Source organism: Siniperca chuatsi, linkage group LG10 (assembly GCF_020085105.1).
Source record: "Siniperca chuatsi isolate FFG_IHB_CAS linkage group LG10, ASM2008510v1, whole genome shotgun sequence".
Lineage (NCBI taxonomy): Eukaryota > Metazoa > Chordata > Actinopteri > Centrarchiformes > Sinipercidae > Siniperca > Siniperca chuatsi.
This window is the reverse complement of record NC_058051.1, coordinates 12,532,681-12,558,057: the sequence shown is the minus strand read 5'-3', so window position 1 is coordinate 12,558,057 and position 25,377 is coordinate 12,532,681. Positions and strand designations below refer to the sequence as shown.

At 38.8% G+C, this 25,377-nt stretch overlaps 2 protein-coding genes and 1 long non-coding RNA gene across 20 annotated transcripts in view; 1 reads left to right on the top strand and 2 right to left on the bottom strand.

Moving 5' to 3' along the window:
- Nucleotides 1-11,845, top strand: part of prdm16 (PR domain containing 16) — a 184,552-nt gene extending 172,707 nt beyond the window's left edge. For 10 of the 12 annotated variants that reach the window (XM_044210527.1, XM_044210529.1, XM_044210526.1 and 7 more), the window contains 7 exons: nucleotides 65-237; nucleotides 388-465; nucleotides 1,496-1,665; nucleotides 3,139-3,310; nucleotides 6,816-7,073; nucleotides 7,626-7,806; nucleotides 8,406-11,845. In XM_044210527.1, coding sequence (XP_044066462.1) covers nucleotides 65-237; nucleotides 388-465; nucleotides 1,496-1,665; nucleotides 3,139-3,310; nucleotides 6,816-7,073; nucleotides 7,626-7,806; nucleotides 8,406-8,540 — 1,167 coding nt within the window. In that variant the 3' untranslated portion in view covers nucleotides 8,541-11,845. The remainder of the gene's footprint in view (nucleotides 1-64; nucleotides 238-387; nucleotides 466-1,495; nucleotides 1,666-3,138; nucleotides 3,311-6,815; nucleotides 7,074-7,625; nucleotides 7,807-8,405) is intronic. The other 2 variants (XM_044210535.1, XM_044210536.1) reach the window with 1 other exon arrangement.
- On the bottom strand, nucleotides 6,390-8,525 carry LOC122882786. Its single transcript, XR_006379462.1, has 2 exons — nucleotides 8,390-8,525; nucleotides 6,390-7,686 (listed from the first exon to the last, which is right to left on the bottom strand). It is a non-coding gene; the product is annotated as an uncharacterized LOC122882786 (long non-coding RNA).
- Nucleotides 11,446-22,925, bottom strand: LOC122882778 (complement C1q-like protein 2). Of its 7 annotated transcripts, none has more exons than XM_044210543.1 (7): nucleotides 19,252-19,550; nucleotides 18,123-18,215; nucleotides 17,950-18,033; nucleotides 17,623-17,754; nucleotides 17,300-17,380; nucleotides 12,319-12,376; nucleotides 11,446-11,584 (listed from the first exon to the last, which is right to left on the bottom strand). In XM_044210543.1, exons 1-6 carry the CDS (start codon nucleotides 19,523-19,525, stop codon nucleotides 12,354-12,356), a joined length of 687 nt encoding a protein of 228 aa, XP_044066478.1. In that variant the 5' UTR covers nucleotides 19,526-19,550; the 3' UTR covers nucleotides 11,446-11,584; nucleotides 12,319-12,353. The 7 variants fall into 7 exon arrangements, with proteins under 7 accessions (XP_044066478.1, XP_044066479.1, XP_044066474.1 ...); XM_044210544.1 differs by having other exon boundaries at nucleotides 12,319-12,373; XM_044210539.1 differs by lacking the exons at nucleotides 11,446-11,584; nucleotides 12,319-12,376; nucleotides 19,252-19,550 and adding an exon at nucleotides 22,627-22,925 and having other exon boundaries at nucleotides 16,675-17,380.
- Nucleotides 22,926-25,377: the final 2,452 nt, after the last annotated feature.

Here is a 25,377-nt window from a genome sequence, read left to right as displayed (position 1 = left end):
TATTTGATCTTACTTTTTTCTATTTTGTTGTTTTCTACCATCTCCTTATGCTCCTCCCCCTCAGATGTCAGCCATGGAGAATATGACAGAGAAGCTGGAGAGCTTTGGTGCTCTGAAACTGGATGCGCCGCCCAATTCACTGCAACACACAGCTCATCCACTGTTCAATTTCCGCTCACCACCACCTTCCCTCTCAGATGCCATCCTCCGCAAGGGCAAGGAGCGTTATGCATGCAGGTGAGTGCCCTGTGGTGCAGTGTTAGTTATCAGATGGTTACTTACATAAAACTTCATTATGTTACATACAATTTTAAAGATAAAATACATACACATATGAACTTTCTTCCACTTCTTTTCCCTTGCCTTTCTGTCCATCCTCCCCTCCAGGTACTGTGGGAAAATCTTCCCTCGTTCGGCAAACCTCACCAGACACTTGCGGACACACACAGGGGAACAACCCTACAGGTATTCTGTTCTATTCTAGTTCAGTCTAGTTTTTAATCTTTATGAAAGGCTCTTTGCTCCCACAACGAGAGCATCTTTGCAGATGCTCTTGTTGATATACAGTACATATTTCCCTTTGTCTGGTTGTCTTACTGCTATTCCCTACACTTGACAAATCTTTTCTTGGCACTGACTTTATTGTGTTTTTGCTTGGCTGAATCAACAGGAGACATAGGTCTTGTTGTTTTAATTTTATTTTCAAAATATCCAAGAAATGTATCTGTGTTTTATTTTAAAAGAGATGCAAAAATTAGGGATGCACCTATACAATCTGCCATATTGGTATCGGTACTGGCCTTATTGAGTGGATTGGGTATCGGCCAGACATGACAGATCCATTTAACTGTAAATTTAGTTTCTTTGTCAGTGTCAATATAATATTCAGAGCGTGCTCCTGACTATTAAGAGCCACAGCTATTCCTGGCATAATTGTACTTACATAACAATGATCCCCATGAGTTTCACGCCCTGTGATATAAAGATTTTACTCTGGGGAAAAGAGAGCGAGAGAGAGAGAGGGATCAGATTGGAAATCGGTATTGACAGATGCCCTGAGTTGAGGTATTGGATCAGTGCATCCCTGGTGAAAATTGGATAAAAACACAATTGATAAAAAACCCTAACCCTAATAAAAATCAATAATGAAAACTGGATTTAAAAAATACCATTGGCAACACAACCACTATCTAGTTTAGATGATTATGCCTTTTTGTTAACTGACTCTGCAGGACTGTAGCTCATAATCAGCAGCTCATTTACATTGTCTTCCCATTATTCCAATTACTGAAAGAGTTTTTAAGTTGTGCTCCCTTGAAAATGTCTAAAACCAAATTTCTCCTTCTTAGTAAAAGTATTTTTACTAAAAAGATGAGCCTTAAGCAGTGTCTTGCTCACCTCAGCAGGTGGATAAAATAATCTGTGGTTGAAGGGCACTCCCTGTTCACTATTTACTTTTAACCCACATTCACATGCTCCTGTTCTCCTTTGGCAGGTGTAAATACTGTGACCGCTCATTCAGCATCTCATCCAATCTTCAACGCCACGTTCGCAACATCCATAACAAGGAGAAACCCTTCAAATGTCACCTGTGCAACCGCTGCTTTGGTCAGCAAACCAACCTCGACCGCCATCTCAAGAAGCACGAGCATGAGAACATTCCTGGTCAGTTTGCAACATCTATGACTCAGTTTTGTTTGAGAAAAGTGAGGCTGTAACAATTGAAATGCAGTTATTAAACAGGATCCTGGTATTTTGTATTATGTTAATGGATTGAATAATGAATGACTCACATTACCCATTTGGAAAATTTTAAATCTTCACCTCAATAAATGTTTAACTTGGTGCTGCGAATGATTTAAAATAGGAAAACCACTTAATTAAAGAATTCACACTTGCTTTTCCTACTACATTGCCAAAAACAGCCTTTTTATGTCCAGCATGGAAGTATGCCACTGAATTTGGATGGAACACAAAGTTTCTGAACTGAATGATTGCATATTTGAGCATTTACATCCAAGGGATCCATACCTTAAAATGTTTTGTTTCCTGATGTATAACTGATTAGAACACTGAACACTGAATCTTAATTCTGAGTCAAATTGAGGTAATCAATAACATAAAATAGCTAAAATTATTCAATGTAAATTGTAAAGATACAGACTAAGAAAACTGCCTGGCTCCTGCTGTCAAAACAGTATATTTGAAGTATATTATCTTTTAATCATGTTATTATATTATTATATTTTCTAAATTACACAATTCATTCCCCTTAAATACCACTGTGATTCATCCAAGAGCAAGTTGTGAGCATGTTCTGAAATCTGTAAGAAACAGAAAAGAAATAAAACAATATTAAGGGAAAGTATTTTTCTAAACCTATAAATGCAACCTAAATATGAAGTAAGGTTTGAGTTTGACTACACATTGGCCAACAATAGAAGACTGTGGTTGAACTGGTCATCTCCTGTGTGTGAGTGTGCCTGAATGTTCAGCTGGGTGCTGCCAGTAAAGAGCTCGTCTGATCAAGTAATGGGACAGCCTCTGATGTTCTGAAAGTCAAACATGTATTTTAGAAGAAAATCTCACCACTGTCGCTATCTGATAAAGGCATAAAATCAAAGCAAATTAGCATTCTGCAATGCATTTTCTCTGTTAATATGAGTATGTAACTGTGATATTCTTCTTTATACCTTTCAGGAGAGGGTTATGTAAAAAACACGCAGGAAATTGTAAGAACACTAATTACATAAAAGCCTTTCTGTCAAAATGTAACAGGGCTTGTCTTCTGCCTTTTGTCACTGTTTATCTACAGAAAATTCCATGAACATTATCTGGTTTCTCAAAATATGTTTAACCCATTTTCACAAAGTTTTAACCAAAATAAATGCACAATCTTAGCATTTTGATATAATATTAAAATGTGAATAATGTGTATAATAACCCTCATAATATTTAGCATTTTCCTTAAACTCGTCTATTATGTATGTCTGATGATCATCAAACTAATCATGCTTGTGTGTTTGGTTGTGTGTGTGTGTGTGTGTGTGTGTGTGTGTATGCATGTGTGTGGGGCTGGTGTGCATGTCTGTGTGTTTATGTGTATGGATGTGTACGTCTGCACGCTTCCTCCAACAGTGAGCCAACAGTCCGGGATGCTTTCCAACCTAGGAACCACCATCTCCTCCCCAAACTCCGAGCCAGACAATCATGCACTTTTAGATGAGAAGGAGGACTCGTACTTCTCAGAAATCCGCAACTTCATTTCCAACAGTGAGATGAACCAGGCCTCCAGCTCCACGGATAAGAGGTAACAGGAAAAGTCGCTCGCACGGACCACATTTGTATTAAGATTTTTGCAAAGACCTTCAGTGATTACATTTGATCCATGAGCCTAACCTTCTACTCCTCATGCCAAGCTCTAATTCTTACCCCAACCTCATCCTAAATTTTACCGTAATACTAACTCTAAAGCAAAAAGAGCTGCTAAAATGTCCTCACTTTGAAGAAATGTTTTTATATCTCTTCTCTTGTAGTCCTGACAGGTGTGGAAAAGCACGAACAAACACACACATGTTGTTCAACTACAAGCAACAGTTGTGCTCTTAGTTCTTCTTCCTTTTTACTGTACACAACAACATACAAGCCCTGCGACGAGTTGGCCACTGTCCAGGGTGTACCCTGCCTAAGGCCCAAAGTCACTGGGATAGGCTCCAGTCACCCGCGACCCCTAACGGGACCAAGCGGTAGAAAATGGATGGATGGATGGATGGATGGACAACAACATACATGCTAGTACTTGGTGCACAGTGGTCTCTAGTGGCTTGAATTTGTATGGCAATAGTCACCAATATCAAAGCTATGTCCCAATTCCATATCACATACTAACAGTAGTTGCAGTTGGATAAACTAGCAGGTAGGGTGAGTAGTTAATGTAACTGCAACTTTTAAATGCCGCTGCTAATTACATTTTACAAAAATAAAACAAAATGTTTTTTCAAATATGTAATACATTTGTTTGTTTTCTAAGTTCTTTCTGCAGCTGTTTTGACACCATCCATAATTTGTTTTAACTTTGGCAGCTGTTAGTTGCTTCGAATTGTCTTTTGCACACTGCATGGTGGGACAAAGGTGTATTTCAACAGCACACAAACATTCAGGCAGATTTAGTATGCATTCTGAATTTTCACCTTTCCATTGTGAAAGCAATACATAACTTAAAATCTGCTTAGAATTTTTTGTAGTATGGACTGGGACTGGCTCATTTCATATCGTCTCTCCACCAGTGTGAGTCCTTCTCAACCATCAAAGTTTTTCCAGTTTGATACATTTCAGCCATGTCTAAAATTTTATTAGAGCTGTCTTTGTGAAGGAGGCGGAGTGATCATTGTGTGTGTGTGTGTGTGTGTGTGTGTGTGTGTGTGTTTTCTGCCCTCTAAAAACCATAACTTGCTTGTAAAATGATGAAAATGGCTGGTCTATTTTTAAACCTAACAGCCACAAAACAGTGGACCAAAAGGTCAGCTCCCTGCTTTAAGTCCTGAAATGCTTTCAATGTTAGTAGCTCAGTTGGTGGGAAGCTTCAGAGGTTTCAGGCAAGAAGAGGGTATCGGAAAAGAAAAGAAGGATCAAATATTTTTCTCTTTCATTCAGCGGTTTGCCTCTTGACTCTATACTCTCTCTCTCTCTCTCTCTCTCTCTCTCTCTCTCTCTCTCTCTCTCAATGTGAATTCCTTTCTGGTAGTCTCACTTTCTGTCTGTCTCTTCTTCCATCATCCCCCCTCCCTCTTGTCAACACGCATTATGGCCAGCAGACCCAGTGGCAATTTAGCCCCTCTGCCATCTGGGATCAATACTGAGTCTCATCCACAACAAGCTGGCCTGACATTTTAATATCTGTAATTCAGACTAAGTATTATGCTTTCTGTCCTCCCACCAGACAGCCCACTGTTTATTCTCCCTCTGAGTGACTAAAGTCAAACGCCGAATACAAACACACATTCATGGATGACTATCTGTAATCGCTCTTAACCGCCCTCGCAACATAGTTTCTCCCCTTTAAAAATCCCTTTTCAGCATCATAGCCAGTCAAAATAAAAGTCTGTGGTAGCTCTTGTTTTCAGATGAAAACTTTGTTTGACCAGTTTTCAAGCTGGGGACGTCGTAGATGCTGAGGCAGCACTGCTGTTCTGAGGGTGGGAAGATTCAAACAAAAAAGTTAGGGGGTTTAGATGTACACAGATACTGTATTTCCAGCGCTGCAGTGTTGAAGGACTAAGAGGTATATGTCTCCTCTGGACCATAATACAGGTCATAATTAGGGCTGGAACGAGGACCCAGGCCATGGCTTGAGCTCTATGGTTTGGATAAAACTACAGTTGGAGCTGGTTCCTTGTCTGGGACTGGGCTACAGTGGCTGGCAGTTTGGACCCTGAGGGGGACTCAGGTTGAGGCACATATCTAGGAGATCCACTGATGATGGAGCTCTGCTATATCCATACCCCCAGCCCTCTAACACAAACACCCAACTGACGTGTTTAGACTAAATGACAAAACCCAGGGCCCCCTATGTCAGAGCTACGCTTCTTTCTCCGTACACAGGCATTGACTTTTTCCCCGCCAACCAGCTCTGCAATTTGATTATGGTGATATTTAATCTAGATTGAAAGAGGAGAACTTTTTTCCCCCCAAAGTCCCCCTACCAGCATTTACCCACCCACTGTGTGTGACCCAATCCTGTCCCTGTGCACCCCTTCCCAGAGGTAATCCTGTCTGATTTGATAAATGTCCACTGTGTGGCAAAAAATGGAAAGGGTAAATTTGCCATCCCAGAGGAAATGATATCATGAGCCATGACATCGTGGTCTGCGGGTGATGGAGGGGGGAGTTGGGGTGCTGGCTGGAAAATGTACAGATGGCAGGTCATAATGGTGGTGTGCTGATAGCCTGTTTGCAGATCAGCCATCGTCTTCCTTCAGTCACACAAACTATTTTCCACCATTACAGGGTGTAGAAGAACCAGTCTGAAGCGGGCCATCTCCTGCTCTGTTTCTGAGGAGCTGGCCAATTAATCATGTGTGGGCCGTTTGAAAAGCGCTCGGAGCAGACTTTCAGCACCCATGTTGTTTGTGTGGACACTGGAGTTGGACTATGCATGCTGTCAACAGATTATTTATGTTTCTCTCTCTGCTTGTGATGAGTCGTGTCTTTAGATGGTCGGGAAATGATAACAGCCACCCAGCTCTAGATTGGTCTTTCCGCTCAGAGAACAAACTAAAATAAGTCCTTTGCTGGTAAACTATAAAAAGAACACACAGCGATTTGAATTTGCAAATTTGTAAAAAAAAAAATAAATAAAAAAAAAAAGATTTAAATCAATGCAGTAGAACCAGAGATATTCTCCCTTTTAGTTCCTCTATTCATCTTTCCCTGAAAAACCCTGGCTACTACACTACCCATGATTCAGATTTATAGCATCTTTTTCCTTAGGGGAGGGCCCCTGATTGGCTAGGTAGACTGCTCACATTCATATCCACTTCTTCAGGAAGCTAAGAGAGCTGGCTAAAAGTTGCTCTAAGAGCCAGAAACAACTTCAGACAGTTTATGTGTTTTGCCTTTCCCAATTTTAGAAACTTTTTTTTTTTTGTTTTTGTAACAATGTTTGAGAACATGCAGCGCCACAGACTGGATAAAAATAACTCTTAATGCCTGTTTCTTATACTGAAACGTCACTAATACGGGAGGAAAAAGTCAGTGGTTTCAGAAACAGTTGCCAACATTAGTAACACTTCCTCTCTACTTTGATCCCTCTGCAGATCAGACCAGGCAGAGGAGGAGTGTCCATCTAGCCACAGTTTGTCCAACTCCAAGCTAGGGCTCCAGGGGCTGGAGGAGGAGGAAGAGGAAGTGGAGGGCGACGATGAGGAGGAGGAGGAAGGCAGCCTGACAGAGAAGTCTCACGACGAGGCACCTGAGTCCCCATCTCCCATCACAACAGGCGTGTTTGAGGAGGATGAGGACGAGGACGAGACAGAGACGGCTCCATTAGCTATGAGCTATGAACACACTCGCAGGTATTCATTTTGTTAACTATACAGAAAACCACATAAGTCAGGGTTCATGGACACTTTATCTAAATCTACACTTAACAACCACAGAAAATGTACACCTTATATTGTATCTATTGACAAACCTTTTAACAGAAACCGCCCATTGTAGCTTGTTTCATTATAACTAATGCCAATACTAAACAACACTTCATCCTGAGAAGGACAGACAGAAGTAAAACATAGACTGAACGTATAGATTCCCTTCACAGACATCCAAACCTCAGTTTCAGTTTAGCTAATGTGAGGTCCGCTTCTGCTTCTACTCTTCTCTCCTTTTTCTTCTCCCGATTTATTCCCACTACCTGTCCTGTTATTAATCGTACCTCCTCTTTTCTCTTCTCTTGATGTTTTCTTTCACTTAAACTTCCACCTTTGAATTTCCTTCCCCCCTCCATTGCATTAACTTTCCATCTATCCCTTCCCTACGTCTATCTTTCTATCCATTTACCCATCCATCCACCAACCGACCCATCCATACTGCCCTTTTTCTGCCATCCATCCATCCTCGGTGTGCAGGTGTATAGAGGAGGAGGGCTCTCTCTTGGACCTGGAGGGTCTGCCCAGCTTTCCCAAGAGCCTGGAGGGGTTACGTAAAGCAGCCAGTGAAGAGCAACCCTTTGATGTTAAAGACATATTTAACACTTCACTAGAGTCGGAGGCATTGAAAGAGTCATTGTACAGGCAGGCTAAAACCCAGGTATGTGACTAGCTTTTGGATGTCCTCTAAAAGAGGGAGGGACAGGAAAGACATGTTGTTCTGATTAGACAGGAGGACAAAGTGCATCCTGTGCATAAAGAGATGAAGGGATGAGATGGATCCTTTCACGTGTTCAGGTGCTTGGCTGAAAGAAAAGGTGGCTGAAACTGTAGCTAAAAAGTGCCTCTTGTCCTGCCCCCTCATGTCTTTTCCTCTCACTTAACCTACTAACATATTACCTGTAAACTGCTCTTATCTTTTCTGTGATCTTCAGTCTGAAAACAGTCTAATGAAACATAACTACAAGGTATGGTGTCAAGAAATTAAAGGATAATTGCGGTTTATAATAACTTGAAGTCTGGGAACATGGCAACATCGATACAAAGAAGTCCAATGGAGCAAGAAACACAAGTGGTCAGACAATCTTATTATTACCAATAGAAATTATGGCCAAAGCTACGAAATAAGACCTAAGGTGTAATAAACCAAAATCGTCCTTAATTTCTTGACAGGTCATTGGACAAAGCAAAATGTTACTAAAAATTTAAGTTGCACCGTGCATAGTGCTCTTATTAAAAGTCACCTGTCTTCTCCCGCAGGCTTATGCAATGATGCTGTCTCTCTCGGAGAACAACCCTTTGCATGCGCCCTCCCAGAACTCTCTGGACGCTTGGCTGAGCATGGGAGGTGGACCGTCTGAGACAGGCAGCTTTCACCCGCTCAACCACATCTAGAGAGAGAGGAAGTGAGAGGAAGAGTAGGAGGAACATAAGTTTCACAAATGGATAGAAGCAAGAGACTGGGTGGACATGAGTAGTGAGAAGACGTGGAGACCGGAGAAGAATTCAGTGTCACATACATTCAAGATAGAATGAATATGTTTGTGTGGATATGTGTGTTCATTGTGTGTGTGTGTGTGTGTGTGTGTGTGTGTGTGTGTGTGTGTGTGTGTGTGTGTGTGTGTGTGTGTGAGAGAGAGAGAGAGAGAGAGAGAGAGAGAGAGAGAGAGAGAGAGAGAGAGAGGAGGGAGAGTTTGTCGAGGTGTCTTGCAAGACTCTGTCAAAGAGAAAGCACTGCTAAGCTCCTGTTGATGTGAAGGACATGATGAATGCTTCTCAACAGCATTGAAACTCTGCATTATTCTGATCCTCCCCAAGTCCACAAGGCTCACCCCAGCACCACAGAGACCCTATGTAAGGCTCTCTTAAAGACACTTAATGACTAGTATGTCTCTAAAGTCTGTGTACACCGCCTACTACAAGCACTGCAGCATCAGCACTGCATTAGCACTGCATGTCCACAAGGTGGTGCTGTTTCACTAGGAACATAGTGGGCGCGTGCACTATTGTCTCCAGGTTTTCCTCACCAATCATGGGCAACTCATTTACTGATCTTGTTTCAGTTATAACTGCAGAATCAACAATAGCATCACACTAAATGTTACTTGAGATGACATTTCCAGTAGACTGTTGATTTTGAATTACATGGAGAATGATGTTCAATGTTCAAATGTGCACAGCAACTGGTGATTTAAATGAGCTATTTGGGACACTAGCCATCGTAATTGGTTACCCAATCTGATCATGCTGAAAATGAATTTAAATCATACTCAAAAAATGAGGAAAGTCTTTCTCTGCTTGTTTATTTCATCGTCATTTGTTAATTTTATTCACTTTCTTTCCTCTTAGATACCACAGTATTGTTTCTTTGTAGGCACCACAGTGCTAAATTGTTAATATAATTATTTTAGAGAAGGACCAAAATTGTATGATATTGTCATATGATGTACAAAATAACCTAGATGTTCATAGCAAGAGTGGTATGTGCCAAATAACCCATAGAAAATGTTTTGTTCTCTGACAATCATTTCATTTCCAAGGGGCTTGCCTTTGCTGTTATAGTTTTTTTTCTTATTACACTCTTATAAATTTGATTTCAGAAGTGTGTGTATGTATTTATTTTTGGTTGTTCTGTAATGACTGGAGGAGTGAAAATGAAGAAAACTCATTTTATCCCTCTTTTCTTGTTGCTGAAGGAATGAACGCCTATCAGAACGTGAGTGAGATTCTGAATCTCTGGTTTTGATGCGTTAGTGTGCCAAAATGGAAAGAACCCATGAAATTAATTGTTTTTATTTATAGTGAAAGATAGCTGTAGTTAGTTTTAGATCCTGTTTGACATTGTAACTTCCTGCAGTGTTTAGTTTTTTTCTTGTTTCAGTTCAACCTAGTATGCTGAATGCTTCTTGTTCAAATTGGTTCAAATATTACTGGGGGGGGAGACTTGGACAATTTTCACTATGAATTTCAGAAAAGGGCATTATGTTGTCACACTATTGAATCTGATTAATTTCTACCACATCAAGCTCCCTTTCCCCTTTGTTTTTCATTTGATACATGTAGTGTAACCAATGAATATTCTTTTTAAAATGAGTTGCCCTATATTACATGGTCCAAAAGTCTAAAACACACAGTCACATCTGCATGAACATCTGGTCTTCGCTGCATTGGAGGGACAAAATTGCTGGTCATGCAAGAAGGAAGGCAAGGACTCATGAAATAAACAAAAAAAGAATAAACTAAACTACAGATAGTGTTAAAATGGACATCATAATTCTGCTGGCCAGTCCTTCCAACACATGTAAAAAATGTCTACTTGATTCTGGATGGGGAAAAGAGAAACACTTAATCATGATTTTAACTTTATATTCCCTGTTGTTCTTGTGAGATCATACTGAAAGCTCATTCCATGTGGTCTACAAGGTAGCTGTGCCATGGAGGGCATGAGTCATTTACTGTAGATAGCTGTAGATAGCTGCAGGAGGCATGGGGGGTGAGCATTGTTGATCATTGTTGCCTTGATCCTCCCTGCGTACTGGGACAGGCCTGATGCTGTATTTTCAAACTAAACCATATGGGTCCAAGCCATAAATTGATCAGGCTTAGGTCTCTAGAACGTAGAACACAGATACATTTTCTGACTAGTTTCATTTTCAGTAGATGAGTAACTCGTGCTCAACATGGAGAGATAAGAATAATCTGAAACAGAAGCACTGTAATTTTTCTTCACCACAGCAGGTGGTAGTGTGATGCTAGGACTGATGCATCATCTCATTTTTCTAAAGACAGAAGTCTTTTTTTTTAAATAATTCTACTGAATGAGATTTCATTCATGGTAAACACATTGTTTTCCAACTTGTGGTTATAAAATGTAAAGACTTGGGTTGCTAAGTTTTTAGGTTGACTATATGTAGTAATTCATGTCATGGACTACTGTAATAAGTACGCGCTGTGTAAAGCAAAGGAATTGAAGGCATTGAAGTATTCCATTTTGCCAACTTCAGAAAGTATTCTGGCAGATGGTCGCTGAAATATGTTTCAGCATAATAGAACATGGTTGCTGTTTTCCCCCCACTGTTACAGGAGAAAGTAAAAATATACATATTGTTTCTTTTTAACTGTATAGTATTTTAAAGAATGAAAAACAATGATGCATTTGTCTGAAGAAAAAAATCTTTGAAAAATATGGGTTTAAATGGATGGTGCTTGTTTTTGAATCTGAGTTGTATATCGCCTCTGTTATGTTTATTGAAAACAAAAAAAAAGATATTGTGCATGAGGTGTTTAGCAGTCATAATGATGTCCATTTGTGAAATGTGTATCAAATCAAAAAACGAGAAAAAAAGAAAAGAAAAAAATAAATCCGTAGATGCACTTATTGTACATGTGGTTAGGTTAGTAGGTTTGACTTCAAGTTCTTGACTGCCATACAGGTGGCTCTGAAAGACAGAAAAGACTTGTGGGAGAAGACATAATGAAAAACAATAAAGGATTGTAGAATAATATTGAACAATTCTGAAATTGCAGTTCTTTTGATGCTTGTGATTATTGAAGATGTACTTTAGAGAAATTTCATTGAAAAGATATGACTCTGATGTTAATTCTGTAGAATAGCAATGTATACCAAATGTAATCTTTCCAATGCTATGAAGAATTTATACATGAAATTGATATGCAATAAAACCTGTGTGCTTTTTAAATGAGATGTCCACTGTGTATTTGTAAGCATAAGTGCATGAGAATGATCAGTGAAAGACAACACATCAAGTGTTTTCCTTATTATAATTTATCATTTAGGGCTGGCTAAAGCTGAAACAATTAGTCAATTGTAAAAATTACGAGCATTCCCTAGTTCCAGCTTCTCAAATGTGAGGATTTGCTGCTTTTCTCTGTTTTATATCATAGCAAATTGAATACATTTGAGTTTTGGACTGTTTATCGGACCAAACAAGGTAGCCTATTTTAAGAGTCACCTTGGTCTCTGGGAAATTGATGGGCAATTTTGTACTACTTACATTTACAGTTACATCCATTTTATATAGTGAACATTTAATTAAAGAAAAAGTAATTCAATTAAATTTTATTTATATAGTGCCAATTCATATTATTTACAGAGACCCAACAATTCCCACCAAGAGCAAGCACTTGGCGACAGTGGCAAGGAAAAACTTACTTTTAAGAGGCAGAAACCTTGGAGCAGAACCAGACTCAGGGTGGTGGGGCATCTGCTGCTGGGGTTGAGAACAATGAAACAATCATTAGTTGTAGCTCTACAGCCAGCCTTATTAAAATGTTGAAGTTTAAACTACACATTAGTGTGAATGTAGTGTGGGACTTAAGCCATAACCTATTAAAATGGGTTGCATCCAAGTTACTGTAGTTACAATGTGGAGTTAAGATACAACTTTTACAAATTTAGACCTTTTCTGAGCAGATGTTAAGTCATTCCTTGTTACCCGTTGTCATGGTGAAATGGTAAAAAGAAGAAAGAGAATAATGATAGAGCCAGAGAAAAAGTTTGTTGTTAATTAGGCTATAATGGGAGCACATTCTCCATGACAGCTAAAGGGATGTAGTCCCTTTACATTTATGAAGACACTAACATCCAAGCTCAGTAGTGTACTGTACAGTTACGTTGTTTCAAATAGACGAAAGCATGAGAATGATCAATTCAATTCAATTCAATTCAATTTTATTTATATAGCGCCAATTCATAACAGAAGTTATCTCTAGACCGTACTCTTTATAATATTAATTACAGAGACCCAACAAATCCCATCACGAGCAAGCATTTGGCGACAGTGGCAAGGAAAAACTTCCTTTAAGAGGGCAGAAACCTTGGATAGAACCAGACTCAATGGTGGGCCATCCGCCACTGCCATGTTAGGTTTTGAGAGAGAGAGGGGGGAGGCACCATGCAAAGACCACATAGAATTTTTTATTTTTTAATCAACTATTAATCATCATCATTATTTTTTAAATCAACTATTTATTGAGATATCAAAACAAAACAAAGATGAAAAATCTCCACAAGCAACTACCAGACCCTCTGCACAAGCTACAATCACAAATCACACACAGCCAATGAATGCAAATTTGGGCTCTGTCCCTGTGTCTGTGTAGACAGCAGTTCCAGTGTCCAGTCAAAGAAGGCACAGACGTTTAAGCAGTTTAACCTCCATAACTACAGAGCAAGTAGAAATGCACACGGCCACGACAGGACCCCTGTATTTGACGTTATTCGAGCAGATAATTTCGTTCAATGGGTAAATGTCCATATTTGACTGCACTTTTTGCTGCTATGGTAAATTTGTGCATTTGTGTAAAGGCGCTTGGTTGCTTATTATTAGGGATTCAAGCCCCGAAGGGACTGAAACCATATTGTGTTTGTGCTGTCTTATTAAAATTATTTGTCTTGCGGCTCAAATTGCAGTGAGCTGGAATGAGCTAAAAACATGAAAGTTGGCCCAGGCACTGTAAATGATGTGCATGTGCTTCCACAGAAATATGAGCCCAATCGGCCACATGGTGGCGCTGTAATTGAGGCCCAAAATGCATGCAATTTTGGACAGACCACGCCCATTGACCATTGAATTTCAAAAGGGGCATTGTTCAACACATGTATAGATCACAGCCAACAACCATTGGGCCAGTCATCATAAAACTTAGAGGACATGTCCACATACGTACCTGAAACATGCCCTGAATAATAATACATATAATGTAGTGCGTCAAGTGTTTGAAACCAGTGTTCTGATATACAGTGCAGTCATATGTAAACATAAAATAACTGGGTTCTAGAGCAACTAGGTAAGAGTCAAAGTAGTTCCCCGTCTTGGACAAACTCACTTCTTCTCCATCTCTCTCTTCTCCTGTTGACCGCCCCAGTATGGCGACCACGGTATCTATGTTTCTATATCTATGACTCAAAGGAGAACTTGCAGAAACTACTCAGGGTTGAAAAAGTACTGCTGTTTTGGGTTGAAAAAAAAATTTATACCCACACTTTAAAGCTGACATTTAAAAAAAATTCTTCAGTGACTTTGCATCCCTGTTTACTGTTTTGGTAAACTCTCATCACTTTCATAGTTGTAAAAACCCACTGTATGCTTCCTGCCCTGCACCAAACTACAAAACAGACACAGTTAGCGAACATAGTGGATCATTTAGCAGCTAAAGAACCAGATATTTCCCTCAGGAGTTGGTAGAAACCAAAAACAGAGCTACATGAGAATGAATATTGGGCCTACACTGGCCAGAAAAACAATTCCAAATGAACAATGTTCTGTAACTGATGAATATGTAAATTGTGTTTGCTAACAAGTTCCCCTTATCAACTTAAAGATGATATGTCAGTGTTGTGTTCACAATTTGTTTCCGTCCCCAAGTAGCCCAAAAAAAAAATCACTTATTGCAGGTTTAATTGTGTGTCCCCCAAAAAACAAACCTATGCCCTTGACTTAATTTATTTAATTCCTGACACAACAAATTGGAGATCACATATTTTTGCCAAGAATCAAACAAAACACCATTGACTTAAGTGATGATCTTAGTTAAATAGTCTCAATTAATCCCCTTTTTATCCAAACATTAAACAAACTTTCACACAATTACATAAAGATTGTAAAATTAAGTTGTTCCATGTTTCTTATATTCCATGTAGATTTGACTTCTGTGAAGTACAGGTGGGAACAGTTTACATACAAAATTCATTTGCATTTTTTCCCCAAAGGAACAATCTCTATATCTTCAAAAGTATATGTGCAGATTATCTTCAAAAGTATATGTAAAGTATATGCAGATGTAAAATTAGTTCATCATACCAACAGTATTTCTTTCTACTTCCTACTCTTTTTTTTGTCAGTATGCCCATAGAAAATATGCAATATATATATATAGATATATATATATATATAGATATATATATATACACATATATATATATACATATATATACATATATATATATATATATATATATATATATATATATATATATATATACATATATATATATATATATATATATATATATATATATATATATATATATATATATATATATATATATATATATATATATATATATATATATATATATATATATATATATATATATATATATATATATGAAGGACAAAAGTTTTTTTATATATAAAAAAACTTTTCCTTCACCCTCCGCTGGTGGTCTCATCCTTCGAGCTCAGGTCCTCTACCAGAGGCCTGGGAGCTTGAGGGTTCTGCGCAGTCTTTGCTGTTCCTAGTACTGCACTTTTCTGGACCGAGATGCCTGGTGTTCTTCCAGGGATCTGCTGTAGCCACTCCTCCAGTTTGGGGGTCACTGCCCCGAGTGCTCCGATGACCACGGGCACTACTGTCACCTTCACCTTCCAGGCCTTCTCCAGCTCTTCTCTGAGCCCTTGGTACTTCTCTAGTTTCTCATGTTCCTTTTTCCTGATGTTGCCATCACTTGGTATTGCCACGTCAACCACAACGGCTTTCCTCTGCTGTTTGTCCATCACCACGATGTCTGGCTGGTTCGCCATTACCATTCTGTCAGTCGGAATCTGGAAGTCCCACAGGATCTTGGCTCGGTCATTCTCTACCACCTTTGGAGGTGTTTCCCACTTTGACCTCGGGGTTTCCAGTCCATACTCAGTGCAGATGTTCCTGTACACAATGCCAGCCACTTGGTTATGGCGCTCCATGAATGCTTTTTCTGCAGTTATGTGCTGGATTGTCTCAGGGGCCTCTTTGCACAGCCTACACCTTGGTCTTGTCTGGTGTGGTAGATCTGGGCCTCTATTGCTCTGGTGCTCAGGGCCTGCTCCTGTGCAGCCATGATGAGTGCCTCTGTGCTGTCCTTTAGTCCAGCCCGCTCTAGCCATTGGTAGGATTTCTTGATATCAGCCACTTCAGTTATGTTCCGGTGGTACATCCCATGTAGGGGTTTGTCCTCCCATGATGGTCCTTCCTCCAGCATGTCTTCCTCTGTTCCCCATTGCCTGAGACATTCCCTGAGCACGTCATCTGTTGGGGCCTTATCTTTGATGTACTTGTGGATCTTGGATGTTTCATCCTGGATAGTGGCTCTCACACTCACTAGTCCACGGCCGCCTTCCTTACGGCTAGCGTACAGTCTCAGGGTGCTGGATTTGGGGTGGAACCCTCCATGCATGGTGAGGAGTTTTCGCGTCTTAACGTCTATGGTCTGTATATATATATATATATATATATATATATATATATATATAAGTAGCAGGCTAATATATTATATGTGAATGCAGAGAAGGCATAGTCTAGAACACCAGATCACAGAATTTAAGTATGTACTTGTAATGAGCATGTGAGTGTTACTTTCAAGAAAATTTTAACCTTAGCCTGCCCTGTGACAACAGCAATTAAAAATTAGAATGCGAATTAACAGGCAGAAATAAATATTATAGGATCATTATAAAGACAACAAAATACAACTACTGTGTATATTAAATAATATGATCACTATTCTCAATGAGTACCACATAGTTGGTTTAAAACATATATCACTTTCCACAAGTACAATTTATGTTTGGGTAGTGGGTCTAACCATTGTTAAAAAAAATATCTTTGGCCACTCTTACATTTCTCATATCTTATTCCTAAACAGCTATGACAATTTTATTTGGTTTTCTGCTCTAACAATAATAGATAGATATTATATTTTGAAACCAAAATTATCATGTGTTAAGAGATGTCCACAAATAGTACTGCAATAATATGTTCATGCTTTTATTCAAATGTAATAGATTAAAATTATGATAATTATGTACAAACCCCTGAAAACATGTCTCCAAAAGTGTTTTTATAACATTAAATATTCGTGACGACATAATCATTATCAGCAAGTACTGACACACTGCTACAGTGTGTGCTTGGCTATCATGTAGCTGAAGAAAAAGGACTGCTTCCCTCTCACATGGTGAAAAGCAGATGACCACTGAAGGTGCTATGGTGATTTCCATTGTCAAACATCCATGAGTTAACCCACAGACGCAAAAACACAACATCTCCGACCTCTAGAAGCAGCGTGACGCCATTAGATGATTTTAAAAAATAGGCCGGCTGATGCTCAAATGCAATGCAAACATGCTCTCCGTTCTTGACCAATACAGCACCTGAAGGATGTGAAGCATGTCCATGTGCACCGATGTAGAACTCAAAGTGGTAGGCTCCTCTCACTGGTGCAATGAAAAAACCTGTGGGACATCTTTTGTCAGTGAATGTAAATGGAGAATCGTCTGTTGCAACATCTGTCAACCAGGTTGAAGTCAATAACCATAAACTCAAATAAAATATTTACATTTGTGATTTTGAGTACCTGTGTTTGACGTTTTTTTTTGTCATTTTGAATGGAATATCAACGACTGCATCATCAGAAGGTTGAAGTCAACGGTGCAGAAAAATTAAACTTATTGTTACAATCTGTGAGTTCAGTTACCTGTGTTTGGATTGTAGGCATCTCCAATGTTTGTAAAGACATGTCTGAAGACCAGAGGAGTGTATGTGTTAAATGGTCCGACAGTTTCTGAGCCTGAAGTCAAGAGAGTGGCTGAGAAAGCCACCTGTTTGACTGAGAGAGAGAGAGAGAGAGAGAGAGAGAGAGAGGGAGATAGCAATGTCATTGTTCTAAATTTACTATGGATACAGCAATGTGACGGAAATGTTCTGTATTTTTGTGCTATCCACCATTTTAGGTAAGTTTTTTATGCATGAGCATTAGAATGCTCTTCAAATATAACATTTTTACTTCAGTTTTGAGTCTTACCTTCTCCATCTCGCTTTAGAGCCTCCACCTGGTTTTCTGTGACGTTTGACTTGGCTTTCATCGTGATCAGCTCTGCTGATTGTGCTGGAAAAAAGTGACACCTTTGACACATTTGTCTCTGATGAGATTAGGTCACTTCCATTATCAGAGCCATGGTGTTCTCCATAAAGTACCTTGAAGTTGTTGCTTTAGTTTGTCCAGCTCAGTCTTCTGCCTCTCCACCTCAGTCTTCTGTAACTCCAGTTCTCTCAGTTTAGCTGCTTGTGCTTGAATAAATAAATAAACACCTGTATGTTAGTTTTTATTTTACGGCACCATCAATTTCCTCCAAATTTGCTCCAATAAAATTGAGTAATAGGAAATACTCTTTGATTCAACAAACAACACAAAGGCTACTGTAAATTGTTGAGTTGCTTTTTTAGCCATGCTAGCTGCATGCCATCTAGGGATGGCAATGTTGATTTGGCCCAGACTGAAATATCTTGACAACTATTGGATGGATGAGATTTTGTACATTTTTGGTCCCCAGAGGGATACATGTTTGTGACTTTACTGCCAGCAGCAGGACATTTTGAGTTCAGTGAAATGTTGTTTCACAAAAATGTTGTTGTATCTACTGGATGGATCACCAGGATGGACATCCATTTTGCCCACAGGATGAATTGTAATAACTTTGCTGATCCTCTGACATTTCATCTACAGCCTCATTTTTCAACATTTCAATTAATACCACAGTGAGGTTGACATTTGTGGTTTTAAGTGTATTTTCAACTAAAATGTCTCAACAACTATTGGATGATTGTCATGAAATTTGGTACAGACATTCATGTTTTTCTCAGGATGAATTTTAACAACTTCTTAACTAACTAACTCAACTTTTCATCTAGGCCACCATCAGGTCAACATCGTAATTAGTCAGAGAGTTTGGTTTATGACCAAAACTAAAGATGGCCCCATCAGTTGTATGACATTATAAGTCAGTAAATGGGAAATAATGTTGTGGGACATGTTCTCTATAACAGTGACCTCAGTTGCATGCTGTAGTTAAGAAACTAACGAGAGAGTTAAAAAGTGTTGAAGAGTTGTTTTAGACTAAAAATGTGTTGTTACTGTTGCTAACCTGGCACGTGTGTACGTTGGAACATAACGTTCCATAGAAGCTTACAGTATCTTTGACTCATCATTACAAACAAGTAATACTGCAAAATAGTTCAGTGTTACAACATTATACAAAAACCTCCCCTAACAAAGCAGTGGTCCCTATTACTATTACTTCCCACACGACCTCACATACAACTGTACCTTCATTCTCTCTCTGTAAGTGTCTCATCTCCACCCTCTGTTCACCCAATGAGGCGCTCATCTCTCTTAGCACAGCATGGATGTCTTCTGTACAGGTATGTTGGTGGTCAGAAGCATTTGTTGGTTCTCGTTCTTGGGATTCAGTTTGCTTTCCATGTGGAATAATTTTGTTGTCAGACTCTGTTTGAAGTTGCTGAGCCGTAGAGAAAGAGCAGATCAGCAGCAATAGTGGAAAACACATTGTCATCTCCATTCTCAATGGCAGTGTATGCATGTCTGCTTTGTAGTTTATGTGATAAACTCAGCCTTAAATAGTGTCTTATGCTGATCAATCATTACCAGAAATTGTTATAGGAGACACGTGCAGGAGAACCATTAGATAACACTTATTACTTGGTGGATGTCATCTGAAAAAACACAACACTGAAAACAGCACACAAACATAAATGATCCAGGACCTGTATGTTGGAATGTAGCTCCCAATCCGTGAATAATCAATTTACCAAAATTTAAAAAGTATATTTCAATGTCTATTCTCAATGGTGTGTATGTCTGGGAGATCTTAATTTTAGGAGTTGCAATCACATTTGAAGTATTACAATGTAGATTTTCAAATGTTAAAATCAGTGTTTAAAATCACCTCATGGCTGATAACACTGGTAGGTTCTAGGAAAAACAGTACTAGATAGATATAATTGTCATCCTCACTGAAATGTAAACTTTGATCAACTTGATATAAAAACAAGTAATCAAAGGAGTAGTAAACAAAAATGTATCTGTTCTAACATTAATGGCATTGTCATAGTGCCCTCCCTCAGGTTGTTAATTGGCTGAGATAAGCCAAGACTTACCAGAAACCCTTGTTAGATGAGTAATAAAGAACATTTTTCCTCTCTTTGCTTCCTCAATAAATCCAACATGGTAACAAAGTCTGGCTTTTGAAGAGCAACAACACAATGTTACAAAAACATCCACTGGCAGGCAGCAACAGCAGTTATGTGTGCAGTTTATGTGATCTTCACCACAGCTTCATTTTTCCTAACTGACATTAAAAAGTTTCTCCCAAAACCAAAGTGCTAAATCATAAAGTCATAATGTGACAAAGTGTAGAGCTTCTCAACTGAGAATGGATCAGAGTGACTGTGTTGATTGAGCTTGTAATCTCATCAATACCTGTGACAATAGCGATTTAATATTTGAATGTGAATGAGCAGGCAAAAGAAATTTTACAGGAACATTATAGTTATAAAAGTAAAGATCAGAATACAACTACTGTGTGTATTGAACAATCTGGTCACTATAATCTCATCAATGAGTACCACAGTCCATTTAAATCACACTATAATGACTCACTGTGAGTAAAATTAAGTACAATTGATGTTTGAGTAGTGGGTCTAACCATTGTTCGACCATAAGAAATCTTATATTTCTTACTCCCAAACCCAAATATGACAAATTAATTGATGTTCTGCTAACTATAAGAGGATATTTCATTTTGAAACAAAATTTACCATGAGTTAAAGAAGTCCACAGATGCGACTGCAATGACATGTATATGCTTTTATTCAAATGTAAGAGAACATAATAATAATAGAATATACTTAATATGTACACATTATATTAAATAAAGTATTTCTGATTCTGATTATTGTTGCTGCAAAGTTTTGTCATGCAGCTTTCATATACAGGATAAATACTGTACATGAGACTTTAATTTGCAGGTACTGATACAGTAATCCTGTATGTCAAGGTACTTAGATACTTTTAAATAAAAAAAGCAAACATTTCCACAATTTTCTCATGAATTACTGCATTTCCTTAATCTAATGTTAAAACAATCTGGCACAATTATTCTATCACTGTGTATTTTGATGCCAATCCAGAACGAAATGAGGATGAAAAATTCATCAACCTTTTCTTAGTGAAAAGAAAGTGGTTATTGTTGCACAGTGATGTCAATCAGCTTTCATATAAAAGGAAAAATACACTTTTAGCAACAAGTACCAATACACGGCTGCAGTGTGTGCTTGGCTATCACATAGCTGAAGAAAAACAAGGACTGCTTCCCTCTCACAAGGTGAAAAGCAGATGACCACTGAAGGTGCTATGGTGATGTTCATTGTCAAACATCCTTGAGTTAACCCACAGACGCAAAAACACAACATCTCCGACCTCTAGAAGCAGCGTGGCGCCATTAGCAGAAGTCCCATAATGGGATGGCTGATGCTCATAAGCAATGCAAACATGCTCTCCGTTCTTGACCAATACAGCACTTGAAGGATGTGAAGCATGTCCATGTGCACCGATGTAGAACTCAAAGTGGTAGGCTCCTCTCACTGGTGCAATGAAAAAACCTGTGGGACATCTTTTGTCAGTGAATGTAAATGGAGAATCGTCTGTTGCAACATCTGTCAAACAGGTTGAAGTCAACAGCCATAAACTCAAATAAAAAACTCAAATATTTACATTTGTGATTTTGAGTACCTGTGTTTGGGTTGTAGGCATTTCCAGTGTTTGTGACGACATGTCTGAAGACCAGAGGAGTGTGTGTGTTAAATGGTCCAACAGTTCCTGAGCCTGAAGCCAACAGAGAGGCTGAGAAAGCCACCTGTTTGACTGAGAGAGAGAGAGAGAGAGAGAGAGAGAGAGAGAGAGAGAGAGAGAGAGAGAGAGAGAGAGAGAGAGAGAGAGAGAGAGGGAAACATACCTGCTTTTAAGTGGCTGATGTTACAGCACTGTCATCTATTAAAAACTATCTTTATTCTGTGTATTATTGTGTTATTCACCATTCTAGATAGGGTTTTAAATGATGTAAATGTTATTAGAACGAAACAGTTCAAATACTAAATAGCTAGTTTTAGTTTCTTACCTTCTCCATCTCTCTTTAGAGCCTCCACCTTATTTTCCGTGACATTTGTCCTGGCTTTCATGGTGATCAGCTCTGCTGCCTGTGCTGAAATTAATGGAAAAGTGGCAATGTGAAATAAACCATTGAAAACAATCTTTGACTGTTAAAAGTATTCCATCATCATTGTTTTCATTACAGTGTGCTTTAGCCACTGAAAACCTGGATATTATTTGAATAAATTACTTCACACTGTCCAGAAAAATTGAGTAACATGCATCATTAAAATCCCTTGTAAATATATACCTTGTAGCTGTTGCTTCAGCTTGTCCACCTCAGTCTTTTGCAACTCCAGTTCTCTAAGCTTAGCTGCCTGTGCTACAAAAAAAGATTAAATGATAAGACATCATCTTTGCAAACATTTCTGTCTTTTATGTATGAACTGCTGTGACATGTTATTATAAAAACATTCTGTAACAAAGCAGTGGTCCCTAGGGAAGGCTTCCTAATGCTATTACTTCTCTCACTACCTTCATTCTCTCTCTGTAAGTGTCTCATCTCCACCCTCTGTTCACCCAATGAGGCGCTCATCTCTCTTAGCACAGCATGGATGTCTTCTGTACAGGTATGTTGGTGGTCAGAAGCATTTGTTGGTTCTCGTTCTTGGGATTCAGTTTGCTTTCCATGTGGAATAATTTTGTTGTCAGACTCTGTTTGAAGTTGCTGAGCCGTAGAGAAAGAGCAGATCAGCAGCAATAGTGGAAAACACATTGTCATCTCCATTCTCAATGGCAGTGTATGCATGTCTGCTTTGTAGTTTATGTGATAAACTCAGCCTTAAATAGTGTCTTATGCTGATCAATCATTACCAGAAATTGTTATAGGAGAGATGTAAAGGAGAGCCATTAGATAACACTTATTACTTGGTGGATGTCATCCGATAAAACACAGGACCTGTATGTTGGAATGTAGCTCCCAATCCGTGAATAATCAGTTTACCAAAATTCAAAAAGTATATTTCAATGTCTATTCTCAATGGTGTGTATGTCTAGGAAATCTCACTGTGTAATTTTCAGTGTGGATTATCAAAATTAAAAATCAGTGTTTAAAATCACCTTATGGCTGATAACACTGGCAGGTTCTAAGACAGTACTAGATAGACATAATTCTTAACCTCACTGAAATATCAGATTGTAAACATTGATCAACATTTGATCAAACAAAAAATTATCATCCCTACCTGTTCTAACATTAATGGCATTGTCATAGTGCCCTCCCTCAGGTTGTTAATTGGCTGAGATAAGCCAAGACTTACCAGAAACCCTTGTTAGATGAGTAATAAAGAACATTTTTCCTCTCTTTGCTTCCTCAATAAATCCAACATGGTAACAAAGTCTGGCTTTTGAAGAGCAACAACACAATGTTACAAAAACATCCACTGGCAGGCAGCAACAGCAGTTATGTGTGCAGTTTATGTGATCTTCACCACAGCTTCATTTTTCCTAACTGACATTAACAAGTATCTCCCAAAACCAAAGACAAGTGCTAAGACATAAAGTCATAATGTGACAAAGTGTAGAGCTTCTCAACTGAGAATGGATCACACTGTGTTACAGCCTGGTCTCAGACAAATAGTACATCAATGCATAATCTCTAAGCAAGCACTGAAAGTAAGGATAAAAAACCCAACTCTCATCACCATTGCACTATAGTTAAAAAGCATCATCTTTTGACTAATGGATTCAACTAATGTTGGTTCATTATATAAGATCATTCACAATCTGTAGTGCTGGCTCAAGGTTAACAAGAGCCTCCACTAGAGGGGACTGTTATGTTAAATTTCAGTCCACAAAGTTTGGTCAAAACTCATTTTCAGTTTGGGTAGCCGGGATGTGGAATTGTTTACCACTGAGTATCAGAGAGTGTGGCATTCATAAACATTTTAAATCTAGTTTGAAAAAGTGGCTGAAGGCTACTCAGACCTACAGTCACTGAGCTGAGACACACTGATCACATCGGCCAGCATCAACATTAAATGTCTGGTTAGAAAATTCTTATACTGATGAATTGTTTGTTTTATTGACATTTAGATTACTAATAGTATACTTCCTAGTTGGAAACTAAGTGTCTGTCTTTTTGTTCTGATTGTAATATTGAATTTGATGTAAAAAAAGATCCTTGTTAAAATTTCCTCACGGCTAAAAACAATGACAAGTTTTATGGAATACAGTGGTGGGCAGTTAGATATTGTTATAATGTGGGTTTGAATCTTATCTAGCAGGAAAACACTGCCACTGAAGTCAGAGCCTTTAAATACAGAACACAGTAGAACCACAGATACAGTAGTACAAATCACTAAATGGTAAACAAGTAGTGAGCAAATGTAGACACAATTCATAAAAAAGGAAGCAGGGTTACAAACAAAGGATGACACGTCACATCCTGCCAGGACTCTACAAAACTTCCATTAAGTTATGAAATCCACTACACACAGGGCTAGACTGCTAGCTTAAGGCACACCACTCGAACATGGCATGCTCTCACCCTCTAAACTGGAGGCATTGCAATTTATCAGTCAAAGTAACACTGAACAAGCACTTAAAGTGAAAACAAAAAATTTGAATGTCCTGCCTAGGGTCCCTGTAGTTAGATCTCCCGGCAGTCTAGGCCTATGGCAGCATAACTAAGGAATGGTTCAGGACTCACCCAAGCCAGCCCTAACTATAAGCTTTTATCAAAGAGGAAAGTCTTAAGCCTACTCTTAAATGTGGAGATGGCGTCTGCCTTTTAAATTCTATTCTGGATTTTACAGGGAGCCAGTGCAGAGAAGCTAATATTGGAGAAATATGATCTCTTTTCCTAGTTCTTGTCGGTACACGCACAGCAGCATTCTGGATCAACTGGAGACTCTTATGGGGACTTATTCGGGGCAGCCTGATAATAAGGAATTTCAATAGTCAAACCGAGAAGTAACAAATGCATGCACTAGTTTTCGGCATCATTTTCAGACAGGATGTGCTTGATTCTTGCAATGTTGCATAGGTGAAAGAAGGCAGTCCTTGATGTTTGTTACATGTGGGAGTTAAAGGATAAATACTGATCAAAGATAACTCTGAGGTTCCTTACGGTGGTGCTGGAGGCCAGGGCAATGCCATCTAGAGCAACTCTGTCTTTAGATAATATGTCTCGGAGGTGTTTGGGGCCAAGTACAATAACTTCAGTCCTGCAGTCCTAACACTGGAAAAAACTAACCCCCTCATCTAGCTGTCTCTGTTGACGAC

Excerpts from the sequence above, each read along its gene's own strand:
- LOC122882778 (XM_044210539.1), bottom strand. The coding sequence starts at position 22,900 with ATGCATACACTGCCATTGAGAATGGAGATGACAATGTGTTTTCCACTA. Across the intron at positions 18,216-22,626 it reads CTTACAGAGAGAGAATGAAG|CACAAGCAGCTAAACTGAGA; the intron begins GTAGTGAGAGAA and ends TATTTATTCAAG. Across the intron at positions 18,034-18,122 it reads ACTAAAGCAACAACTTCAAG|CACAATCAGCAGAGCTGATC; the intron begins GTACTTTATGGA and ends ACTTTTTTCCAG.